Below are 14,863 nucleotides of genomic sequence, written 5' to 3' on the forward strand. Positions count from 1 at the left end.
GATCTGATCCCCTGGTTTGCATACAACTGAGAAAGGGCAGATCTGTGGAATTAAGGCATGAGTAGAGGGATTGTTTGAATGTGATTTATCATTTGGGATCTTTTGACTTATGTGCTCTCTGCACCCTAATCTACTGTTTCCTCTTAACTGAGGTGGAAAAGTAATTTTAAATCCCCTTTAATTATCTTTAACTTTGGAGTCAGAAGAGAGAAAGTGAAATTTGTCCTGTGGTCTTATTTTAGCACAGTAACACATACAAGTTTTCTCTAGTTTCTGATTCTACTCCTGTAGAACAGGGAAAGGGGGTGAGGTTGGCCACCCAACTGATTACCAAACATACAGTATGCTTTAAGTCAAGACATATGTGATTGTTTAAATGGGCACTTTTTGATGCAGACTTCTAGGCATCGTCTTACCCTCTAGTTTTTATGTATGTTCAAGGAAATTCAGTTGGAAGCTTTCTTTATTTATGATTTTATTTGAGTTATTACGCAAACAAGACTATAATATACCTCAAGGTATTTTGTGAAGGAGTCTTACTCATACTGTCCACATAGGCAGTATAATGAATCACACTGAATTTAAGTAAACAGTATTCCATCAATACAACTATATTTTGTTCAGTAATGAGCTGATTTGTGTATGGTGTATCTAAAAAAGCCTGTGTGGTTTCTCCTCCATCCTTCCTACTACTTCCCTACTACTTCTAGCACTGTTTTTAAGGTTCTTCTAGACGTACCAAAGGAAGACTTTTTTTTTTGACTGAGTTCCTTTATCAGCATATAAAAGTGATATGTATTTCATTCTGATTTCAACCAAAATATGATGTGACTGTGTGCTCTGAAAGGTTTGATACAGGTTTTCCAGCCTCTTTATTATTTCCTTGACAGAAGACATTACTATGACATTACTATGAGTTCCTCTTGTTGGTTGTGACACCCAAGTTCAGGCTCTTCTCTCTTGGGCACTATTGTGTTAAAGAAGCCTGCCATATTATGTTGTTTATGTATTATGTTGTTTATTATATTATTATGTTTCTTTAGGCATGTAAGGCTGCTGGAGGTGGGCAGCAGAGATTGAGGAAATATTTATAAAGCATGGATTGAATACAGTTAAGCATTTGAGGAGGTTGCTCAGAGAAGTGAAGAAGCCTTCATTACTGGCAGCTTTCAAGACCTGGTCTGATTTCATAACTGTTCGTGCTTTAAGCACAAGGTTGTATAAAGACCTTGTGACAACCCTGAACTTTGTTATGGTCTCTCATGTAAACCAAATATTGTTTCATGGAACCCCCATTCAGAGTAGTGTATCTGGAGAAGCTGGTGTTCAGAAAGGATTTGTACAAAACATTGGAGGGTCAGCTTGGAAATGAAAAGGAGAATATGAAGTGGAGTCTGCTGAAATAAACAATTAGTGAATTCCAGTGTTTGTACCAACAGTTCTTTCAGCTTTCTGGTAGTATTTCCTTCTGTTCTTCAGCTTTTCTGTACTTAGCATGTCTTCTTAACTAAGTGATGTGCTGCAAATGAGTGGTTCATGATTACCCTAAGACCAAGTATGTTACTTAGTTAGTGTTTTTATTTATTATGGATGCTAATATGCTTGTTTTGTTGTTGTTTGTGTATTTTTTCTAAGTATGTCAAATCAATTTTCAAATACCATTTATTTAGACACTTTCATTTCTCTGTATGTGCTGGCTGCACTTGAATTAGGATATCATTTCTCTTAGTTGTAGTGTTAATAGCAAGTTTTTAAGTGCTTTTATTGCATCCTGATGTGTTTTTAATGACGGGATTTGAAGTGACTTCGTTGTCCATTTTTAAACTGGTGTCTTAGAAATTTGTGCAGTTCATTTCAGAGATCTGGAACTTCCCATTGCCTTTTGTGTCATTTCCAGGGTCTCTTCGGTAGCAGACTGAACGCTCATTAGTACTCCGTAATACTAATTTGGTTTTAGTTTAGCCAGATGTGCGAGTATATTCTGTATAACTAGGAAAGTAAAAACTGAACTAATGTCATCAGCCTAATTTTTTGCCAGTGTAGAACAAAAATGGTCCTTAGCTTTTCCTGTATTTAGGATTTAAATTTTTATTGTATGTAGATACTGCAGTCTTAACAAATTCAGCTTTGCCTGCTTGTCTTCAATTATTTCTCAAATGGAAGAGCTATTCTGCAATAAATAAATAAAAGTGGGGTTTTTTTTTGCATTTACACTGTATGATGTATATGCTTGTTCCTCCAAAATGTAGTGTAAAATTTCAGGTGTGATAAATGGTGATGTACAGGAAGGAGCACATAAAAGGGAGAGCTTTTTCAAAGAGTTAGAGAACAGGGAGAATATTATGACAGAATAGCTTTGGAAGGGCTGTGTTGAATACTTTAAAAAATCAGCAAGTGGAAGAGAAAAACAGCCAAATAACCAAATATTTGTGAAAAAAGAAAGCTTAGCATAATAGGAAAAAAAAAATCATTTATCTTGAAGTCTTTTCCTTTCCTTTTTGTTGCCCACAGTTCCATGTATGTCAGATTGTCCTTGGAACTTATTTAAATTATTTAGGGTTTCTCATGTGGGGATAGCACACTCTCTCTGCCCTGTAATCAATTATTTGTCCTGCAAAAGTGTTAAGCTTCCAGTTGACGTGATGGAAAATTGGTTAATTTTTTTGCTCCCCAAAAGCTTAACTATGTTTCTGTGAGTGCAGTGATGGGAGAAAGAGTAATAGAGTAAGGAAGAGCTCACACACACAGAGTGAGTCTCTGAAGAAGAGAACAAATACTAATTGCCTTTTCACTCCTAAAGCTAACTTTAAATCCTAATGCTTCCTTACTGACCTGAGTTGTTGTTTTTTTTTTAACTTTATTATTATTACTATTGTTGTTGTTGTTATTGTATATATACTTTCTCAAACAGTTGAAGTTTTGAGCTTTAATTTCACTTGCATTTTTTTTCTCTCTTTTTCCTGGGCTTGGCTGATGACATATAGCATGCTGCTTGGCTGCTGGTAAAACAGGAAATGGGGTGAGTAATTTCTTTTGGCAGTTCTCATGTCATGTCTACTAGTGTGTCCCAAAGAATTAGAGAAGGGAGAGATACTCTTACTACAGTTTTTTTTTCAGCGTGGCTGAAATGAGATTCCACTTACTGCAATGGACCTGAATTGCTTATGTCAAGAAAAAATTTTGAGCAAGCAGTTAATACCATATTTTCAAGATCAAAACAGTTACTTTCATTTAAAGGTGCTTCAACTAACATTGTGGAATATGTGGAATTGCTTTTGTATGTTCTTGGCTAAAATTTCAATTTACTTTGTATGTTTAAAGCTATTCAAAAGTAAATGCAGAATTGGAATGTGCTATATCAATACGTATTTATCTTAATGCTTTAAAATAGCTGAGTGGTGCAGTTGATACATTGGAGGGAAGGGACCAGAGGGACCTGGACAGGGTGGAGAAGTGGGCCATGAAAACCTAATGCGGTTCAATAAGACCAACAAGTGCAAGGTGTTGCACTTGGGTCAGGGCAATCCCAGGTGTTTATACCAACTGGGGGAAGATCTCTTTGAGAGCAGACCTGTGTAGGACTTGGAGGTCCTGGTGGATGAGAAGCTGGGCATGAGCTAGCAGTGTGTGCCTGGAGCCTGGAAGGCCAACTGTGTTCTGGTCTGCATAAAAAGGGGTGACCAGCAGGGAGAGGGAGGTGATTGTCCCCCTCTGCTCAGCTCTTGTGAGTACTTTGTCCAGGCCTGGGACCCCCAGAACAGGAAGGACATGGAGCTCTTGGAGCAAGTCCAGAGGAGCACCACTAAGATGGTCAGAGGAAAGGTTGAGGTAACTGGGCTTGTTTAGCTTGGAGAATAGAAGGCTCTGGGGAGATCTCAATGTGGCCTTCCAATACTTGAAGGAAGCATATCAACAGGTGAGGGGGGGACGACTGTTTCCATGGCTTGATAGTGACAGGACAAAGGCGAATGGTTTTAAAGTAAGACAGGGGAGGTCTAGGTTGGACATTAAGAGGAAATTTTTCACATGGAGGATGGTGACACACTGGAGCAGGTTACCCAAGGAGGTTGTGGATGCCCCACCTTTGGAAGCATTCAAGGCCAGGCTGGATGTGGCACTGGGTAGCCTCTCAGGTTGGTGACCCTGCACGTAGCAGGGGGCTGAAATTAGATGATTGTTGACGTCCTTTTTAACCCTGGTCATTCTATATCTTTTTTGTTTTATTTTGTTTAATTGTTCGTAGCTTTTGCTGTCTGTCTGACAAGACCTCTTCACAAATTATACAAATACTGAGGAGACAAGAAGTTAATTGTATGGTCTTGTTATGATATTATTGTCAAGTCTGTGTGGTCCTTAAAAAGAGCAAGATGGCATTTGGTTCTTTTTTTTTTGTATCCTGGTTTAACCTTAATCAGAGTTTCTTATTTGCCTTGTATTGTGGTTATAGCTAGGACATGGCATTTCAATTTGAAGTGGAGGCTGTCTGTACAGATGTATGGGTTTTAATGAACTTAATGGTTCTGAGATGGGCCATAAAACCGTCTGTGAACCAGAATCTTATTATGCCCTGAAGACAGTGAAATACAGGTCTCTTCATTTTGCCATTGTATGAGGTTTTGCTTACTCTGATAGTGACTGATAATTGTTAGTCAGATAGTGGTGAGAAGTCAGATAGTATCGTGGTGAGAGCAAGTTACACTCTTCTCTTTTAACTTCAGTGTTTTGAAAAAAAATTAAATGATTCATTCTTTATCTAATTTAGGACACTGTCATTCCCAGCCAAACGAGAACATGCAGAGCCATTTTGAATGGATAGATAGTGTTTATGTGCAAGAAGAAAGAAATCCGTTGTCTCAAAGTCAGTTGAGGATACTGAATTGTTCTTTGGTAGAAGTCATCTTGAATGGAAGTACAATTTCAAGATATTCATTGAAAGAGTAAAAGATGATTTACTTCCTATTTTGAAACTAATTTTAAAGCCATTGTTTCATTAATTTGCTTCAGAGAGGATTAACCTGCATAGGGCAGATATTATCATTGGTTCTGTTCATGCATAAGGGCATATGCTTTGTTCAGCAAGTTCCCTAACAAGGAGTTTGAAATTGAATGCTGGCATACTTACCAGCAACTGCTCCTTTTAACTTTTCTCTGCATAGGCAAGACACGGGAATCAGGCCTTGATCTTGTACCTACAGAGTCAGCTGTGCTCTCCCAGCGAGGTCAACTGAGATTGTTATCTGGGTGTTTTCCCCTTTGGAATTTGTGCTGTTAAGGTTCATCTCCTTCCTTTAATGAAGGACTGAATCATTCCTTTAACAACAGAAAAAATGACTTACATTAGTATTGTGAGTTTGTTTGTTTTGCTTTAAACCAAAGGATTTTTCTGTCAGTCTCCTTCTAACCTCTTCTCCATGTAGACTCTGAAAGGGTTTTGGTAACCTTTAATCTACTATGAAACTATGTAGTGTTCTCTCACACAGGAAAGAAAAGACCCTATTCTTCAGCTGTTACTTAAAGAAACATTAGCAAATAGAAACAGAACAAAACATGGTATTATATTATCTGGAAACTCCGTGAGAAGGTACTGTGCAAGTGGCCTAGGTGCTGAGAACAGATCTGGATAGAAAGTCTTTACTAAAGTTGAACTAGATGTCTATTTAATTTGATATAATAAGGATCCCAGCTCCATCTTCATGTACCTTCTGTCTTTTTTGTATTTATGTTAATAAATACTTATGTGACCACCCGTAGAGCTGATCATCTCACTGATCTGTTTGGAGAAAAAAACAGGAACTGTTCCTTTTAATGGGTTGAGATTTACTTCAAATGGGTTCAGTGTACTGGTATGATTTTCCATGCTGTGTAATGTCAGCTACGTGTTTATTTGTAGTAAAGCATCTCACCTGAAATCCTGGTCTGGCCTTAATGCTTCCTCAACACCATTTTTTGTTAATTCAAACAAAGATTCATTGCAATTATAAGAGGCCTTGCAACAGCCTTTCTTTCATGCTGTGCTCTGTATGCTTAGCACACTTGTCCTTCTTATTTGTGTAATGCATGCTCATCTGCAACTAGTTACTTAAGTTTGTCTTGAAATATCATATGGTATCTATCTTTGACAGACTCCTGTGCAAGTTATTGTTTCTTTACATTTGTTATTCAGAAAACTGGACCCTTCCTTGGCAAAGGTTAACATTGTTCAACTGAAAGAAGCTTATAAGTGGATTATTTATCCCCAGTTGTCAGAAGAGTTGGGTGTTCCCACTGATGGAAAGGTATTGTGTTATATAAGTAAGAAAACGCTTCAGTGTGTTTGTTTGTTTTTGTTGTTTTTTTTCCCCACATGTACCTATATAGATAGAAAAATACATGTGCTGTCTTTTTTTTCCTCATTAGCAAATAAGTTGTACTTACATGCACTGTAGGGGGAAGCAGGGGAGTTCTTTTAACCTGAGATCTCCTAGTCTCAATGACAAGGGGACCAGTCTTCATTTCTATACGCAGACATCATTGCATACAATGGGATCATTGTAGTATTTTGCTAAGTCTCTTGCTCTTGGGCTGCCACTCTGCTTTTACCAATGAGACTTTTCCAGTTTTTTAATTTTTCAGGATCTTCGTTTTCCAGAAACTAATTCCTTCTTTTCATTTTCCTTCTTTGCTCTCCCCGTACTGCCAGCATTGTTATTGCTCTGTGAGATAAATTGTATAGGTTATTAGCATGTTAAATTCTACGGATAGAATATATTTCTGAAACATCTTAAAGGGGGAAACACTAGTCTTTGATCATTGTAGTGACTGTAGAGAATTGCACATTGGAACTTGTAGTGCTAGTGAACAAGCAGTAGGATTATTTTTTTTCAAGCCGTAGTTTAACTTTTGAATTCTGTCAAACATTCCTAAATGCATTGACTGGATGCAACATTGACAGGTTGTCAGATAAATCCAGAAATGCTATCATCTTGACCGTAAAAATCTCTGCAAGTGTGGCTAAAAGTCTTACTGAGGACAAAGCAGTCTGTAGTTATTGTCATCAGCTGTAGGACTGACGCCACTAGACTCATTCAGTCTTTAAGTTGATTTGTCAACTTCCATAGTAGTTAGAGATTGTCTTTTCCCAGGAGTACTAATTGAAAGCATCCGTTTTGTCATACTGAAGCAAGAATCACCCAGTCACCCTGAAGGTAATCCAAGAAGCAGCAAACTTCTTACATACCAAGTTAGCAAAAGCCCTACAAGGCTTAGACACTAAGCAGTTCAGACTCCATTGTACCATAAAAGTTACTTTTCTAGTGCTCTTTATCTACAAGCAACTTGAATATTAGCCAATCTTTCCAATAGCCCTCATGAGATATACTGGTATCTGAAGAACAGAAGTAATGAGTGTTGTTTGCCCAAGGCCAAAGAGGGAATTGGGGATAGAATTGAGATTACAGTAGTTTCTAGTCTAACTGTCAGTCCACTAGGACATGTTGCCTTTCTTTGCCCCAAGGCCATCCAGTTGTTGCAAACGAAGCCCCTGACAAAATTCTATAGTGATGAGTGCTACTAGGTTTTTATCTTTATTCCACACTAAGCACTGCTTTCCCAGAAGGTGTGTTAAGTTTAGTGACCATAATAGGCTTTGAGTATACACTGTCTCTGACTCAGTTCTCCCTGTACAGAATGGGGCCAGTATCTATGATGTATAGGTCACTCACGTTTTTGAAGTGTTCTGAGATCATCTTTGAATACTTCAGAAATGCAAATGGTATTATGGCTCAAGTTTTAATGTATTTCTTTATACTGTAGAGTAAGTGTATTACTTCCTCTTTTGTCTGCCTCTTTACTGTTTTCCTACCATTACAGTATGAGACTATCCTCCTGGCTTATTTAATGAAGTATTATATCCCATCCCTTTTTTTTTTAAATCTAGAGTTTGTTTGAAGTTAGCGTGGTCTTTGCTCACCCAGAAACAGATGAGGAGTGCCGTTTCCTGTAAGTTTTGATGTAAATAACATAAGATCTTTTATCTAAATATTGTACAACTTCATTGGTTTGGATTTGCCACAGATGAGAATATGCAGTGTTTATAAGCAAGAATGGGGCTTGTGTTTAAACTTCCTGGTATTCAGATAAAGCTGCAGAGCTTAAAGTTGCTCTATTTCTGTCTGGTTAATTCTTTGCTTTAAAGCTACTAAAGAAAATCATCCTGAATTTTGATTTGAGCTGGAAGGAGAACATTCAAATCAGCTGTCGAATTTCAGCTCTTTTCAAACTCATTAACCTTTTCAGTATAGCTTTTGTCATTTGAAAATAAATAGATTCAAATCACATCGTTTAGGGCAGGGGCATCATTTGAGGTCATGCCTAGGTTTCCCTGCTCTTATCCTTCTTATGGATGGGTGGGAAGAAACTGGCCACTTCACACAGTCTTTTGGTTTACCCAGTAGAGCATCTGCCATATAAATCTTTCTTTAACATAAAGAAGCAAAATATTTCTGTGAATTTACCTTAACATTTAGTCCGATTTCTCAAAATCTAGCAGTAGTTATATTCTGCATAATTGCATTCAGTCTTCCTGTTTGCTGATGCTTCCTGGAAAATTTCTGTTTCACTGAATTTCATCCCTTGTGCTCCTACTGCAGGTTAAAACCTAGCATAGAAGGAGGCTCCCCTTCACATTTCTGTGTTGCATAGTGACTTCATCACTGTAAACTAGGGATTTCCTTTGCAGTATTTATAGATTTCCCTGGTTTTATCTCATCTGGCAATTTCTGAATGCCTGTTCTGCCACCTTCTTGGTTTTCAGCAACTGCATTCTTCATATCTGTTGGGTAGGGGCATGGTGGTGAGGGAATGCATGCTTGATGACTTGGTATTAAGAAGAAATGATTATCAGCATTTGCTGAATTTCTTTACCTTTCAGCATCTTCAAGACTAGGCAAAAAGAGATAAAGTGGTATGGCTGAATTTCAGTTTCACCTGCAGTCCTGTAAAAACTCCAAGTTTTCTGAGTCGATCATACTTCTGTTCTTATTTATTTAACCTTATTTGATCAATTCTGGTTTCCTTTAGTGGTATTCCTTCCTCTGAAACCCGGCAGCTCTTATGCTCAGCTCATCCTTTCACTACCATTTAGTGACTGTTCAAAAATGTTGCTGACAAGGCTGTTATAGTGCCAATATTGGTGAACCAAAAGAAGTGTCTGTAGAATTGAAAACTGTAAAGAAGTACTCAGGTCTGTTTCATGTGACTTGACAGTATCCTTGCAGTTGCTTTTCTCTTTGTGGGATAATTAGATAGTGATCGGACATTTTTCTGAAGTAACAGCATATTGCCTAGCTTAATTGCACGGTAGTTTCTCAGGCATTCTCTGTATGTGGAAGTATTTCTGAGGCAATGTTTTATTTAAGGTATAATGTAAATAAGGAAATTTGGCAATTATCAGGGTGTTAGTAATGACAGTCATATGGAAGCAAAGTAAGACAGTGTCAGAAACTGGAAAAGTCCCCCCTAATCCAGGTATACTTTTGGATGAAATTTCCAGGTATACTGGCATCTGCAGTTTCTCCTCTCTCAGGCCCTTCTTGCACAATTGTGTGTCGGCAGGTATACTAAAATGACCCTTGGTATGATATGGAAGATTGGCTTTTGTTATATTCTTATATTTATTTATTTATTCATGTTTTGTTATATATGTTTATATTTGAAGATTTGTACTTAAATTCTGGGAGAGGGGATTTGTGTTCCAAACTGTCCAGGAAGTTGTTTGTATAGAAACTGCAAGAGGTCAGACCTACTTCTTTATGGTCTACTGTAGTCTCTAGAATTGTGTTGCAGGCTAGAAATCCTCTCTAATTGTGTATGTAGAAATCCGCTAATAGGAACAGCAACTTCCTCTACAGTACTCAGAAAAAAACGTTAAACTGAGTTGGCTTTCACTTTCGTGAAACAGCAAGAAATTCCTTTTGAAGAGGCAAAGTGCCAAACAGCAGGGATTTTTTTTTTTTTCCCCACAGTAATCGAATTTTCCTATTCAGAAGCAACAATTTGAGTCTCTAATTTTGAAATGTCTAATTGGCAGTGAGCATGCAATCATAGATTTCAAGATGTCAGCATACCTTGTGCAGAACATTAATGGTAACCTTTACTGAGGACTGTAACGGACTGAGAGAGAGAATTAGGTGCTTTTCCATTCTATCTCAAAAGTGAAATGCATTTGGTTTAGTCAGAGCAGAAGAGGCTTACAATGCCTTGTGATTTATCTCTAGATCAAGCAATATACAGCTTCCCCCATTTGTGGGTTAGTATAAAATTGATTTAAAAACCTGCTCTTGCTAGGCTGTGGAAGTGAGATATTGGATATCTTGGTTCAAAGGCCATTAAATGTTATGCTTCTAAGTCTGTCTGTCTCTGTTTTTTGCTTTGCCTATTTTTTGCTTTTTCTGTAAGATTATTGGCTAATTTTCATTTCTGTATTTAGAGCTACAGTCTGTCCAGATTGTTTCAAGCCAGCAAAGAACAAACAGGTAGGATCTCATCACTGCTGCATTTCTTTTCTGACATTCCAAATTTCACGGTAAAAGCTACAACAAAAAGCTTACATGGGTATTTTTTATCATTGTTTAATGTCTGTTTTTCCTGTATCAGAAATCTCTCAGAATTTTTACTTATCTGAAAATATTCATCACCTTTTACTCACTGAATATTTCTCTGCTTAGCAAAATGATGAACTTGGTGCTTTTCTTTAGTGCATTCATTTTCCAGATTGTCCAAATGAATACGTTTAGGAACGTTCTCTATAAATACAGCTCTTAAGATAGAAGAATTTGAGTGTCTTGTATTAAAAGTAGCATAAAACGTGATTCTCAAATTCTCTGTGAGTGAAGCAATTCAGATAAGTCATGCTCTGAAAAGAAGACTCTGCAGCTGAAAGAGAATAATCATGTTACAGTTTTCATGTCCTGCGATCCAAGTGAAAGAAACAATGCCTTCAGGAGGATTTTATCCTCTCCACTTCTGGAGAGGGGAAGAAAGAAAAGAGACCTTGCCGTTTGCTACAGACCCTGAAAACACACATAATCATTATGAGAAAAGAGTGTGTTTAAGAATAAAAAACAGTTGGAGATAAACTGATGTGTGTAGAACAGTAGGTGTGCTCAGAGGGAGAAAAGTAACTTCTGTCAGAATTCTGTAGGAGGCCTTTTGTTCTTTCTCATGAACTGACACTTGGTCTGACCCCGAATTTAGTCTGCTGTACTCCACTGGACAAATAAATACAAATCTTTTGTTTGTTTGTTTTTTAAAGAAGCTTTGTACTGTGATAACTCTCTGCTTGCTGCGCTGCTTTCCTTTAAAAGCGGGAAAATCCCCCATAAGGAGATAAACCAGCAGGGCCTGTCAAAAACACACAGGCAACAAGATGTAACAAAAAGTAAAGGAAGAAATACAGTCTCCAAATCAGAGGCTTATCCTTAAAAAGAATCTGTGCTTGAAGTTAGTGTCATGGGCTGTACTTATCAGAAGTGGAGTAAAAGCTGGATTCTGAGTAAAAATGCCTGAAACCTATTGTTTGTGTAAAGGTTTTCCATCTCATATTCCTGTGAGGAAGGAAGGTGCATTTAATCTCTAGTTTGTGCTTAGATAGAGATGAAACAGCTGTCTGTCTGTTTCTAACAGGATGTCTGTGTTAGAGAACAGACTTAAAAACTTCTAGAAAGTAATTCAGTATTTTTCATTGTTTTACCAAATCCCTGAGCTGACTTTTCTGTTGCTTTCCACATACCAGTGCTCATTATCAGACTTACAATCTGAATGGATAGTCAGGCTTGAAGGGTAGTGGTTGATGGATGTCATACTTGATCTGGATGCCTGTGATGAGTACTGTGATGAGGAGTCTGTCCTGGGATCCCTGCTATTTTGCATCTTTATCTCAGAAGCCTGGAGGAGTGTGTGGAGACAATTTTCATCAGGCATGCTGTTGCCAACAAATTGTAAAGGGCTGGTAGATACACTTGAGGGTAGAGCTGCCATTCAGAGTGACCTAGGAAGTCTGAAGAAATGGGTGGATGGAAACCATTTGAAATTTGGCTTCAACAAATACATAGTCAGACAACCAGGAAAGAATGAAGTCTGACAACAACATGGTCCGAGGACTGCCAGATTGGGAAGCAGCATGCCCGGGAGATGTGGCAGCAGACAGCAAGCTGAGAAAGAGCACTGATCTCTGGCAGCAGTGGAGGCGAGCAGCATCCTGGACTTTATTAATGGGAATGTAGCATCTAGATTGATGCACAGGATTAAACCTCAGCTATATGGAGATCACATCCAGGTTTAGGCCCTCAGTGAAAAGAAAACATTACACTGGGAATCCAGAAGATGAACTAGAAAGATAGTCAGAGTTGGAATAACATGCCCTGTGAGGAGAGGCTGAGGAACTTGGTCTTGTTCAACCTTTAGAAGGTGTTTGAGAGGACTCAACAGAAGCACCCCTAGTACCTACAGAGACGTCGAGGGAACTAGGTTTTTCACTGGACTGCATTTTGGAAGAGGAGAGACAGTGGGCACTAGTTGAAATGATAATATTCAGAGAGATATATGAACAAGCCATAAGGACAGTCAGACAGCAGGGTAAGCTACCCTCTGAGAGGATTTGTGGGCTCCAACCATGGAGGATTTGAAGACCCAACTGGATAAAACCCTCAGCAACACGGCTTGATCTCATAGCTGACCTTATACTGATTAGGAGGCTCATTTAGAGACCCTCTGTGGCCCCTCATACTATGACTTGGCAGCCTGTAGTAGCGTTGTTTCTGTAGCAGATCTAGCTACAATTTTGCCTCTTTTATTGTTGTGTTTGGTTCATCAGGTCATTTTTTCCTCTTTGAACATGTTTACTGTTGTCTCACAACAATTATGTTTCCTTGCCCATCTTATTTCTTCCGTCTTTATTGACTAGAGTATTAACATGCCCGTCATGCTTGATTTCTTACAGATATTCACTTTGCTGTGCACAGAGGATGACAGTCATGGCAGTAGCCACAATGCATTCTATTATTACTGCTTTTAATATTAATTTACCCTTGTGAACGACTTGAGACAGTGAGGTTAACTGTCTGCAGTGGTTTGGGAGCTACCAAGCCCTACCGTTCAGGACATTTGCTTCTCAGTGTGAATGAACTTTCGAGCTTAGTAAAAAATTATGTACTCAAGTTTAGAAGAAATTAGAATAACTAGTTCCCTACTGTCACTCACTGCTACTGTGAGTAAAGTTACTTGAAAACATTCAGGTCAAATTAAGCATTGTTCTTCACTGCCCTGTCAAAGTGAGCATTAAAATCATATTCTGCTGATACAGAACTGGTAGTAGATATGAGAAAACACAGAACAAGTGAAAAAACTGCATTGCGGGAAGTGTATAGATGTGTGCTTTAAGGTTTTCTTTCTTTTTTTAGGCATGTCCTGTCTTAGCTTCTCTTCTTGACTTCTTTTTTTTATTTCACTGTGCAGTCTGTTTTCACTAGGATGGCGGTTATAAAAGCTCTAGACAAGATAAAAGAAGAGGATTTTCTCAAGTAAGTATACACTGAAACTAGTTATTAACATTGTTTTTTGTAAAGAATGGGTTTGGAATGTTAGAAGTGAAAACAATTTCTTGAAGCCAGTAACATACAATAAAAAATCTTCATATACATCCTCAAAACCACATAGAGATTTAGAAATCATCGACCTTTCATATGAATTTTTAACCTTAAGGTTCATGAGACAAACTCCTCTTTACATGTATGATTTTTTTCCTGTATTTCCAAATATTAGGAGTTTCACGAAAACACCAAGCACTGTAAAGTGACAGGAAAAAAAAAATCATTGTCAGTGGGAAGGTATCAGTTGGCTTTTTCTCGCTAGTGCACTATGTTTAATTGCAATAAGTCTTTGCTGCTCTTTTTTTTTTTTTTTAGATTCACAGCAAAGATTCAGTAATAGATGGCGAAGCTGTTTTTCATGCAGTGTTTAGTGTCATTATTTCTATAGCTATAACATGGTAGCTCTTATTAGCACACTTTGGAGTGTTACACATTGATAATGGTGAATGACGGACTAACAGAAGTGTATTTTTCAGTACCCTGTTCTTGATTTTCTTAATGTCTATTCATTTCTTTGTGTTCAAGCTATTAATGTGAATATTTTATATATATATTGTAGGCGTGTTTTTTGGTAACTGAACCAATTGTCTTTCGTGTCATTATTGCTATGGTGATACTCTGTTATGTTTTGCTATTCCTAGTTTTTTCTTACCTTTTCTTATACAGGCATTTTCCATGTCCCCCGAGTTCACCAAAGAGCCGCTGTGTTGCTCAGGAAATTCAGTGCAATAACGGTGCAGTTTTTGTGGCTGGTAAAGCGATTTGTTTATTTCTGCTGCTGTATTCTCTTAACCATAACTTTATAATACTGTTGCAAGACCCAGGTAATTCTTGCTATCTGTTGATTCCTGTAATTAATTATAAGGAGCAAATAACTAAATCTAGCTTTATCCAAGTGTGGACGTTTCAAGGGGAAGAAATTATACTTAACTCACCATTGCTGAAGACCTGCTTTTGTCTAAAATTAGTAATTAAGGATCAGCATGTTAAAATCAAAACTATTTCCTTGCTCTTATTTTGTGAATTTAAACTTGGAGGTGGTGTATAGTGGGATATGGTTGGTGGGGGTGGGAGCTACTACCAGCACCAATGTTCCCATGTCAGGAGAATGTCCTTCTGCTGCTGCCTGTGTCTGTGCACCTCCTTTCTGGATGTTCAGGAAGATTCTACTTTCCCTTGTCATTGTTTGTCTTTTGCTTTGAGGCATGGAAGGGTTCTCTGTTCTAAAGACTATACAA

At 37.9% G+C, this 14,863-nt stretch overlaps 1 protein-coding gene across 3 annotated transcripts in view; it reads left to right on the forward strand.

Moving 5' to 3' along the window:
• Nucleotides 1-14,863, forward strand: part of PUS10 (pseudouridine synthase 10) — a 33,205-nt gene that overhangs the window by 6,809 nt on the left and 11,533 nt on the right. For 2 of the 3 annotated variants that reach the window (XM_072331540.1, XM_072331541.1), the window contains 6 exons: nucleotides 2,985-3,019; nucleotides 6,164-6,275; nucleotides 7,916-7,977; nucleotides 10,466-10,511; nucleotides 13,492-13,556; nucleotides 14,292-14,377. In XM_072331540.1, the coding sequence (XP_072187641.1) occupies nucleotides 2,985-3,019; nucleotides 6,164-6,275; nucleotides 7,916-7,977; nucleotides 10,466-10,511; nucleotides 13,492-13,556; nucleotides 14,292-14,377 (406 nt within the window). The remainder of the gene's footprint in view (nucleotides 1-2,984; nucleotides 3,020-6,163; nucleotides 6,276-7,915; nucleotides 7,978-10,465; nucleotides 10,512-13,491; nucleotides 13,557-14,291; nucleotides 14,378-14,863) is intronic. The other variant, XM_072331542.1, reaches the window with a different exon arrangement.

The sequence above is a fragment of the Excalfactoria chinensis genome, chromosome 3, assembly GCF_039878825.1.
Source record: "Excalfactoria chinensis isolate bCotChi1 chromosome 3, bCotChi1.hap2, whole genome shotgun sequence".
Classification (NCBI taxonomy): Eukaryota; Metazoa; Chordata; class Aves; order Galliformes; family Phasianidae; genus Excalfactoria; species Excalfactoria chinensis.